The sequence below is a fragment of the Phragmites australis genome, chromosome 8, assembly GCF_958298935.1.
Source record: "Phragmites australis chromosome 8, lpPhrAust1.1, whole genome shotgun sequence".
In the NCBI taxonomy this organism is placed as follows: domain Eukaryota; kingdom Viridiplantae; phylum Streptophyta; class Magnoliopsida; order Poales; family Poaceae; genus Phragmites; species Phragmites australis.
Genome location: NC_084928.1, coordinates 31,058,892 through 31,069,796, shown reverse-complemented (window position 1 = coordinate 31,069,796; position 10,905 = coordinate 31,058,892). Strand labels below are relative to the sequence as shown.

Genomic DNA, 10,905 nt, shown 5'->3' with positions numbered 1-10,905 from the left:
TTTAAGTTTTTGATTAAACCCATAAAACTAATTACCAAAAATATTTGAAAACCTAGACAGAATATTAATACCAAAAGAAATTTATACTACACGCCAGATTAATTTAGCAACATAACAATAAAAAATAAGTGTTGAATTGTTTCATCAAGAAACAGCCACGGATTATGTTCAAGTTTTCTTCACACCGAGACCAGCAACTCCGCCATTGCTGTCCATTTCTCCATTTGTTTGCGCCATTGTCCTCATGCGTCGTCGCGGTAGGAGATTGAGGGAATGTGTGAATTTTCCCCAAACATGTTGGAACACGATGAGAACTCTGATTATCTGAACTTCATGTGTTAAGCTTTGCTGTTCATACGAACGATGACGTTGTGTTTGTGGAGGCTGCATATATGTGTGTACAGAAACAAAAAAATGCCGCCGATCACCATTGCAAATGCGAAGCACAGAAACCAAAAAAAATACTGCTCGCGAAAAGGAAAAGGAAACCATAAAAATATTAGATCAGGATCCTCGCATTTCGCTACTTTCAAGTCACCGTGATTCCATTTTAAATTAGAAAATATTACATAATTAACTAAAATTTGTTACATAACTAATTAAAAAACATTGGACTTCAATTAAAATTGATATTCAGTTATAGACCTTTGTTATAGATTGAACAGATTTAGAGAGAAGTCATACCATGATTACAAAGAGGCGTTGTGTTAGAATCCTAATCTCGAGGCGAATCTTAGACACATACTTCTAAGAAGTAAAATTTATAAGATCCGATTTAAAAAAACTTTTCTCTTGTGATAATATATATTTATTCTTATTTTTTTCTTCTCAATTCTACTGTTAGATTTAAAAATATATAGTCTCACGAGAATCTTTTAAAACAGAATGTCCGTACTCTAAGTCCCTAGCCAGCCGCGCACTGATCCACAGCCGCCACGGCAGCTCGTATCAGACCCGGCCCCAGCCCAGCCCGATTCATCGCAGCCTGCCCAGCCGAACCCTACTTCCGTACCAATCATCTCCCACCGAGACCCACCCGCCCACGCGTCTCCGCCTCTCCGGTGCGTGCGGGAGCCACCTTCCCATCTCTCCCCTCCACCCGCCTCTCCCTCGCGGAGCCGAAACCCTAGCTGGCTAGGGTTTTGCTTTGCCCGCCGCCGCCGTCGATCCAGCGTCGGCCGCCTTCCCCGAGCTCGCCCGCCATGGACCCCGGCCGCAAGCGGGCCGCGCCAGAGGGCGCCAACGGCTCCGGCGGCGCCAAGCGCGCGAGAGGTGCGCAGCTTCGCGGTCCTCTCATCTCTCGGTTTCGTTACAGCTGTGTTGGATGTTTCGGTAGAGGTTTCTAGCTGCTCACTGGTCGGATCTGCGAAGCCGTGGCTCCGTGGCTCGCTGCTTGTCGAGGTCCGTAGTTTTGGCTGGTGTTTCCGGAGGGAGATCTGGGGTGATAAGGGCTTGTAGCTGCCTAACCTCCTGTCAATTTTTTTTCACGATTTTTTTCGGGGCGAAGCAACCTGTGTAGTTTAGGTCTTTTGCAGAGAGTTTTGATTTGGAATTTTTAGATGTGCGGTTCGTGCCAAATTGTAGTCGCTGCTTTTATGTTTAGATAGGTCATTAGGGCATTGCTTGCGTACTGGACATAATTGCTGCAACATGTTTTTACCTTGCCTGAGAAGTGAAGCCCCATTTGAATAAATGGTTTATTCGTGTTATTTTACCTAGTGGCAAGATTTAGTAATTAGCACATTATTAATCGGCGGAAGTAATAAATTTGATTTAACAGAACTGGAGACATCTCAAATGGGCGTAGGAAGCAAATCGAAGCCGTGCACCAAATTTTTCAGGTTCTAATCTAACCTAAAATGAACTCCCATCTGGTAACATCTGTCATTACTATGTTTTTCAATTAAAATTTTGATATGTTGCTAAATGTTGTGATTGAGGCTAACAAATGGGTCAACCAAGATTCTGCTACAGGTTCTTCTTTGTCTAATCCATGCTAAAGAATATCCAACGGAGTAAAAATTGGAACCTACTGTTGTATGTCATTGAAAATCTGAATGATGCGACATCGGTTATGAGGACATGAAACTTCATATCAGATGAACAATCAGTCGATAACACCATGGAACAGGTTCACTTGAAGAAATCAAGATAAGAAGATTATATTGAACATACTACATGGGAACTGCAACTCAATTCCCTTCTGAAATTGTGCCGCTTGTTCATTAAAATTCAATTATAATTTGATATTAATATGATGCAGGGGTGGTTTTGACCACCAATATGACACCTTAATAGCTTAATTATGAATGGCATTTTTATCAAACATCATTTGTAAAAGAATTTAGTTAGTATCATTTACTCCTTTTTTTCATTCACTGGATATCTCTGTTAGCAGTCATCTAATAAAGTTGCATTCTTCAGCTAGCTATTGCATAATCTCTTTCATCAACATTGCCTGCATTTTTAGATCAACCTCTCATATGATAGTTTTTAGGTTGTCACATATTTTTTTCATGTTCAGTTGCTTATATGACATTCCCATTGTGCAGCACTGCTGGTTGTCCCTTTGGTACAAGTTGCCATTTTCTCCATAACTTCCCAGGTGGTTACCAGGCTGTTGCAAGGATGACCAACTTGGGTGGACCGACTGTTCTGGCTCCTCAGGGAAGAATGCCTATGGGATCTGGTGTTCCTGATGGGCCACCTACACCCACTTTGAAAACTCGCATGTGTAATAAGTACAACACTGCAGAAGGATGTAAATGGGGGAGCAAATGTCACTTTGCTCATGGAGAGAGGGAGCTTGGAAAGCCCATGCAGCTGGACAACTCAATGGGAGGACCTCCAATGGGGCCAGGTCCCAACGGTCACTTTCTACCCCCACCAATGCCTGTCCCAGACATGGTTCCTCCCTCAACATTCGGAGCTTCAGCCACAGCCAAGATCAGTGTCGATGCATCCCTTGCTGGCGCCATCATTGGGAAGGGTGGTACCAACACAAAGCATATATCCCGCATGACTGGGGCCAAGTTAGCTATCCGGGACAATGAGGCTGATCCCAACCTTAAAAACATCGAGCTTGAGGGATCATTTGACCAGATCAAGCATGCTAGTGCAATGGTCACGGATCTAATTGTCCGCATTGGTGGTCAGGCCCCTCCACAAGCCAAGAACCCTGGCAGGGGATCTCATGCTGGGGGGCCTGGAAGCAACTTCAAGACCAAGCTGTGTGAGAACTTCAACAAAGGCTCCTGCACGTTTGGAGACAGGTGCCACTTCGCCCATGGTGAAAGTGAGCTGCGCAAACCTGCTGCTGCTTGATGGGTGCTTGTTGTAGCCTGTGGTGGTTTCTCTGCCTGTATGGCTGAATAACACTGGAATTGAGGACAATCACCTGTGGGGAAATGAAACTTGTGCAAATCTGATGCTGCCTGGGAGATACTTTTCGTGGCTTGTATTGATGCTGCATTAGTCTGCGATAGAGATTCACAATGACCGTGCCATGAGATTTATAGGACTACTGTATGTGTCTCTCTTTTCTTCTCAGTTTTGCATCCTATTTTGTACCGTTCCTTAGGCACTTTTTGCTGACTGATTGTTGTGATCCTGTTGACTTGAGAATGTATGCTCTTTGGTACAATCAGTTTGTGAATTCTTAATAATAGCTCGTTTGAAGTGGATGGCTGTCTAATTGAAAAGTCGGTTGGCATTAGTGTGATGCTCTGTGGTTATTATGAGATTGATAATCCTTTGTAGTTTGTAATTCGTGTTATGCATTTTTTACACTTCTGAGCAAGGTAAATGTCCCATGTTTTGGATGGATGGCCTCCTTTCTCTTTTCCAGGTGGAAATCTAGGATGCCATCAAGAGTTAAGGCAACTAGGCATGATCGCCGCAGAACCGTGGTCACCAAGTGCACAAACCGGAACGAGCCAGGCCATAGCATGACAACACCCTGTTCCAAGTTCACGCCATGGTTAGGCAACTCATCACTGTTCCTTCCTCGCAGAGCAACATCTCGGCATTGAGCAGTAGATGTGGCTAATTCCGTCGACAAGCCACACCTTATAATTCTGCTGATCTACTTCACCAGTATCTAGCAAACCAAAAGCCATCTACAACTGGAGCAGGCCACACCAATCGATTGGATCCTAGGTCTTACAAGCCGTACTTCGAAAGAAAGACGTTACCTTGTTCAGCCCCCATCAAAATTTTCAGAACAAGAGGACCAGACTAGTAACCTTGTTCAGCCCCCATCAAACTAAGCATCAGCTTTGCAAATCTACTTGAGCATCCAAATCATACATCTTCACTCGGCTACTTTGCTCTAACATTCAGTGTGACCCACCCTACGATTCCAAAAGCTGACACGGGCCATGCCACGTCACCGAGTGACTTGTTTACCAAAAGCCAGCTAAGCTAAACTAAGTGAGCTGGGTGACAACTCTACCTACGCATGTACACCATCGATCACGATCAGCCGATAACGTCATCAGTGATCCTGGAAGAGGCGTCTGCGCTTGTACGGCAGGTTGATCTCCTTCACGTCCATGATCATCTTATCTACCATGACTTCCTGCGCGCCCGTGGCTGCCATCTTCTTGTCTTCCATTACTTCCTGCGTGCCCATGGCTACCGTCTCGTCTTGCAAGACCAGGCCCCGGTTCCTGCAGAGTTTCATGATCGGTGTGCTGTCAGGGTCCTTGCACCCAGTCAAGCTGCTCCAAGCGCTGATGAGCAAACCTCCGAAGAAGCTGCACAGCTGGGGCGTGGCAAACGGACCAAGCGAACCAACGTCAGGATCAATGGGCCGGAGTGGGCTAACGATAGGCGTGGGCGTGGCCCGTGAGAATGGCGCGTATATGTGTGGCGCGCGGTTGGAGTTGGAGGCAGGATGTAACAGATAACGATAGACTCCTTCCTTCCCCTTCTCGGCTCTGCCCCTTTCTCCAAGATGAACTGCGACGAGTTGTTATGAACAAGCTGATTCAATTCATCGTCCTACGCCCTCTCTGATCTCTCCACCCCTTCTCTAATATTGGCTGCTAACATCCTGGTATCAGAGACGTTCGATCCTCGGCAAGCTGGAGAGCCACGATCACTTCACGCGTCTCCAGAAGAAGCAAGGTGTCATGGATCCGCAGACCAAGTTGATCATCGAGGCGATGGAGCAGCATCTCGACCACAGGCTCGACCTCAAGTTCGAGGAGTCCGACCTCAAGTGGGAGAAGCGGCTTCAAGAGCTGGATCTGCAGCGAGAGGACCACATCGCCGCGCTCGAGACGACGGCGGCGGCGTTGGAGTCCTGGAAGCCGCAAATCGAGGGCGTCGTCGACACCGTCAAACTCCAGGTTTCCAAGCTCAACAAGCACCTCGAGCGAATCGCACTCGATCCAGTGGCGGGGAATGCGGGACTCCTCAGACAGTCCTTGTCGGCTACCGCGCACCCACCTGCCGGATCACCAGCCGACGGCCCCGATGGGCACCGCGTCGACACTTCACACCAGGAGCATGAGTTTGGGTCCGTGATGACCTACACTCACCTCCCGGTCAAGGGTACGTTCGATCACAATTCTTCTAAGCAATTCATGGACACGTCCCATTCTGCTGGTCGCTTAGGAACTCGATCACCACACACTCATCACACCAGTTCCCCATACCACACCACAAAAATCCCGAAGATCAATTTCCCCCCATTTGATGGTAGTAGCCCTCGCTTGTGGAAGTCGCGGTGCGAAGATTATTTTGATCTCTATGCGGTTTCCCCTGAGATTTGGATCAAAGTCGCCTCAATGCACTTCACAGGCGCAGCGGCCCGCTGGCTTCAGTCAGTGGATCACCGTGTGCGCCATATGGGCTGGGCACAGTTCTGCATCATGTTGCATGACCGATTTGGTAGAGATGAGCATGACATTCTCATTCGCCAGCTCTTTCACATCAAGCAATCTGGCTCTGTGCATGAGTACATTGACCAATTCTCTGCCTTAGTAGATCAATTAGTGGCCTATGAATCTGTCACTGACCCCAGATACTACACTATGAGGTTTATAGATGGTCTCCGTGATGATATTAAGTCCATGGTGTTAGTGCAATGTCCACAAGACTTCGATACTGTGTGTGTTCTTGCATCTTTGCAGGAGGAGGTGGCGGATACAGTACGCAAACGGGAGTACCGCAAGCCGGATTATTCTGCTCCCAAAGGAATTTCTAAAGGCCCTCATCCACTACCACCACCTCCCAGTGCAACCAGCTACAATAGTTCAAGGCAATTGGACACCCATCGTCATACTGATCCGCCTAAGTCTCAGTCAGTGGAGGAGAAGATGGCAAATCTTCGTGCCTACCGCAAAGCCAAAGGATTATGTCACAAGTGTGGGGAAAAGTGGAGCAGGGACCATACTTGTGCCCCTACAATTCAGCTCCATGCTCTCCAAGATATCCTGGAACTCTTTCCTGATGCGGATGATGCTGTCACAGTTATTTCTCAGCAAGTTGACAAAGTGGATTACCAGGTAATGGCCATCTCTGATGCTGCTATTTTGGGCACACCAACTCCCCGCACAATGAAATTGCAGGGTCACATTTAGCATTTGGATATTCTTATTCTTGTGGACTCTGGCAGCTCTCACTCCTTTCTAAGTGCCTCCATAGCAGCCCAGTTAGTTGGAGTTTCTTCTGTTCTTCAGCCTGTTAAAGTTCAGTCCGCCAATGGAGGCCTCATGGAGTGCACAACTGAACTCCATCATACTGATTGGTATATTCAAGACTATTTGTTTTAGTCCACCCTCAAGATCATTTCACTGCACTCCTATGATCTTATCTTAGGCATGGATTGGCTTGAGGCATTTTCTCCCATGAAAGTTCATTGGGAGCACAAGTGGTTATCTATACCTTACCAAGGATCTTCAATTGTTCTGCAAGGTTTTGTTCCTCCTGTACCTGAATGCACCATCATTGAGTTGTTTCATATCATTGCAGAGCAGTCCCCTCAAGTTACAGACTCCATACCAGCTGAGATACAATTACTGCTCACTGAATTTTTTGCCATCTTTGCAAACATGACTACCTTGCCACCCAGAAGAAACTGTGATCATCATATTCCTCTGATTGCTGGAGCTCAACCAGTCACCATTAGGCCATATCGATACCCTCCTGCTTTAAAGGATGAAATCGAAAAACAAGTTTCTGAAATGCTGACCAATGGGTTAATTCAACCAAGTTCAAGTGCTTTTTCCTCACCTGTGTTGTTGGTCAAGAAAAAAGATATGACATGGCGTTTTTGTGTGGACTATAGACACTTAAATGGTCTGACAGTCAAAGGGGAATTCCCAATTCCAATCATTGATGAATTTTTGGATGAACTAGCTCTGTATAGTTGGTTTTCTAAGTTGGACCTTCGAGCTGGCTATCACCAAATTAGATTGGCACCAGGTGAGGAGCACAAAACTGCTTTCCAAACACACTCAGGCCACTTTGAATTCAGAGTCATGGCTTTTGGTCTCTCAGGAGCACCCAATACATTTCAAAAAGCTATGAACAACACCTTAGCTCCCTTACTCAGGAAGTGTGTTTTGGTATTTTTTTGATGATATTCTTATTTATAGCAAAACATTTGAGGATCATCTCCACCATCTCAGAGGTGTTTCAGTTACTGGCTAAAGATCAATGGCAAGTCAAATTGTCCAAATGCACATTTGCTCAGAGGAGTATTGCTTACTTAGGCCATGTAATCTCTGAACAAGGTGTTACTACAGATCCTGCCAAGATCGCTGCTATCAAGGAATGGCCTACTCCTCATTCAGTCAAAGAGCTAAGAAGCTTTTTAGGATTAGCCGGATATTATCGAAAGTTTGTGAAACATTTTGCCAGTATCAGCCGGCCACTCACTGACCTTCTCAAGAAGAATTCTGTATTTCAATGGACTTCATGTCATCAGTCAGCTTTCTTGACTCTTAAACATGCGTTGATTGACGCTCCTGTGCTGCTGCTACCAGACTTTTCTAAACAATTTCAGATTGAAACCGATGCCAGTGACAAAGGAGTAGGAGCTATTTTATTGCAAAGTAATCACCCTGTGGCTTTCATCAGCAAATCCTTAGGTCCCAAAACTGGTGGGCTATCAACTTATGAGAAAGAATACCTAGCCATTCTAGTAGCCATTGAACAATGGAGAGCTTATCTTCAATTGGCTGAGTTCATCATTTATACAGACCAAAAGAGCTTAACTCACCTATCTGATCAGAGGCTCTACACACATTGGCAGCACAAAGTCTTCACAAAACTTATTGGACTGCAGTACAAAATTGTATATAAGAAAGGTTCTGACCATAGGGTTGCTGATGCTCTATCTAGGCATCCAAATCCCCCACATCAGTTACTCCACATGTCCATCAGTCATCCTTCCTGGATTGAAGCAGTTAGTGCTGGTTATGCTCAAGATCCCAAAGCACAACAATTGATTTCTTCTCTCTCAATTGATGCTTCAGCAGTACCTCACTTCACTTACAAAGATGGAATACTGAGATATAAGTCCAGAATTTGGATTGGCAATAATATTCCTTTGCAACACCAGCTACTAACAGCACTGCACAATTCAGCAATTGGAGGACACTCAGGTTTTCCTGTCACATACAGAAAGCTTAAGCAACTTTTTGCTTGGAAAGGTATGAAGAGTGCTACTCATCTCTTTGTGCAGTCATGCCTTGTTTGTCAGCAAGCTAAGGCTGACAGGGCCAAATACCCTGGGTTGTTAGAGCCCCTCCCAGTACCTCCTAATTCATGGCACACAATTTCAATGGATTTCATTGAAGGTCTCCCGAAATCTGGGTCGGCAAATTGCATTCTCGTTGTGGTAGATAAGTTTTCTAAGTATGGTCACTTCTTGACTTTGTTACACCCTTTTACAGTTGCTACTGTTGCTCAAGTTTTCATCAATGAAGTCTATAGATTGCATGGAATGCCTAGTGCTATTATTTCAGATAGAGACCGCATTTTCACAAGTAAGTTTTGGCAAGCCTTATTCATGTTAGCTGATGTGAAGTTACAAATGAGTTCTTCATATCATCCTCAGTCCGATGGACAGACTGAGCGAGTCAATCAGTGCATTGAAACATTTTTGAGGTGCTTTGTTCATACATGTCCCAAGCAATGGAGTAGGTGAATTCCTCTTACAGAGTATTGGTACAATACTAGCTGCCACTCTTCTCACAAACACTCTCCATTTGAAGTTCTTTATGGCCACAGTCCTAAACATTTTGGAATTGATTCTTCTAGTGCTACTCCAGTTTCAGACATTGACCACTGGTTGGCTGACAGAAAACTTATGCAGAATGTCATTCAACAACATTTGATTAGAGCACAAGAGAGGATGAAGAAACAAGCTGACAAAAACAGATCCGAGCGCTCTTTTGAAGTGGATGATCTGGTTTTTCTTAAACTACAACCATATATTCAGTCATCACTTGCTAACAGAGCCTGTCAGAAACTGTCTTACAAATACTTTGGCCCATTCCGTGTCTTACAAAAGATTGGGACAGTAGCTTATAAGCTGGACTTGCCTGCTCACAGCTCAGTTCATCCAATTTTCCATGTCTCTCAACTTAAGAAGGTCATCGGCGATCATCAGGTACATCGTTCCTTACCTGACAGTGCTGTGCAGTTGCAGGTACCCGAGGTTGTTCTTCAACGCCGTCTCATACGCCGTGGTGACAAATCAGTTGCTCAGTCCTTGATCAAGTGGTCGTCCAGGCCTGCGGCACATGCGTCATGGGAGGATACTGAAGCTCTTCGCCAAGCCTTTCCGTACGCGCCTGTTTGGGGACAAGCAGGCACTCAAGCGAGGGGGAATGTCAGGGTCCTTGCACCCAGTCAAGCTGCTCCAAGCGCTGATGAGCAAACCTCCGAAGAAGCTGCACAGCTGGGGCGTGGCAAACGGACCAAGCGAACCAACGTCAGGATCAATGGGCCGGAGTGGGCTAACGATAGGTGTGGGCGTGGCCCGTGAGAATGGCGCGTATATGTGTGGCGCGCGGCTGGAGTTGGAGGCAGGATGTAACAGATAATGATAGACTCCTTCCTTCCCCTTCTCGGCTCTGCCCCCTTCTCCAAGATGAACTGCGACGAGTTGTTATGAACAAGCCGATTCAATTCGTCGTCCTACGCCCTCTCTGATCTCTCCACCCCTTCTCTAATATTGGCTGCTAACATGTGCGTTGTGCGGAGGGGGGCACCTCAGGCTCAAGACGATCGTTTCCTCCTATGCCAGATGCAGGCTGAAAAGATCGGTGCGGCATAAGCTGTTCCTGGTCTATCTCGGAATTGGCGAATTATGGGTTATTATCGGGGAAACACGCTCCAGCCTTAAGATACTTGGACAATGTATTATGATGTTACTGTAGCAATCATGGTATTTTAATTACCACATCACATGCAAAAGAGGTGAAAGACTCAAAATAACCTCATGTACACATGATTGAAACATAATGTCCTAGGGAATGGTGGTACTTTCTTCTACCCCTTTTCGTGCCTTGAACAGTAACTATAAATTGTGGCATTTGCCGTAGGTCACTCCTAAATCAAGGTTTTATCTTGGTCACACTCAAACGGTGTCAATTTGCCACAACACAATCAAGAATATGAAGGCATCTATACATTGTCCTGGGTATTTTGCTGTAGGGAGGTGCCTGAGGTAAATTGATATTCTTTGTCTGTATAGGTGCTCGACTAAATTTGACTGTTATTAGTAAAATTTACTTGTCTGATGCTCATTATGCTTGGGAACCTACAGTAACCTGATTTCAGAAGGTAGCAGGATGCCTCAAGTTATCTCAGTTCGGACAATTGCTGTCTTTATATTCTCACATGATTCATGCTTTAAAATAATTTTCGTATTAACATGGTTGA

The 10,905-nt window shown here is 45.5% G+C and overlaps 1 protein-coding gene across 1 annotated transcript; it reads left to right on the top strand.

Moving 5' to 3' along the window:
* The first annotated feature begins 1,025 nt into the window (after positions 1-1,025).
* Positions 1,026-3,683, top strand: LOC133927037 (zinc finger CCCH domain-containing protein 44-like). The gene is made up of 3 exons (XM_062373287.1): positions 1,026-1,272; positions 1,781-1,841; positions 2,553-3,683. Exons 1-3 carry the CDS (start codon positions 1,203-1,205, stop codon positions 3,322-3,324), a joined length of 903 nt encoding a protein of 300 aa, XP_062229271.1. The 5' UTR covers positions 1,026-1,202; the 3' UTR covers positions 3,325-3,683.
* Positions 3,684-10,905: the final 7,222 nt, after the last annotated feature.

What these genes read in the sequence shown, in the direction of transcription:
- LOC133927037 (XM_062373287.1), top strand. Translation starts at nt 1,203, where the DNA reads ATGGACCCCGGCCGCAAGCGGGCCGCGCCAGAGGGCGCCAACGGCTCC. An exon ending in CGGCGCCAAGCGCGCGAGAG is followed by an intron (nt 1,273 to 1,780) that starts GTGCGCAGCTTC and finishes TTGATTTAACAG; the next exon opens with AACTGGAGACATCTCAAATG. An exon ending in CCGTGCACCAAATTTTTCAG is followed by an intron (nt 1,842 to 2,552) that starts GTTCTAATCTAA and finishes CCCATTGTGCAG; the next exon opens with CACTGCTGGTTGTCCCTTTG.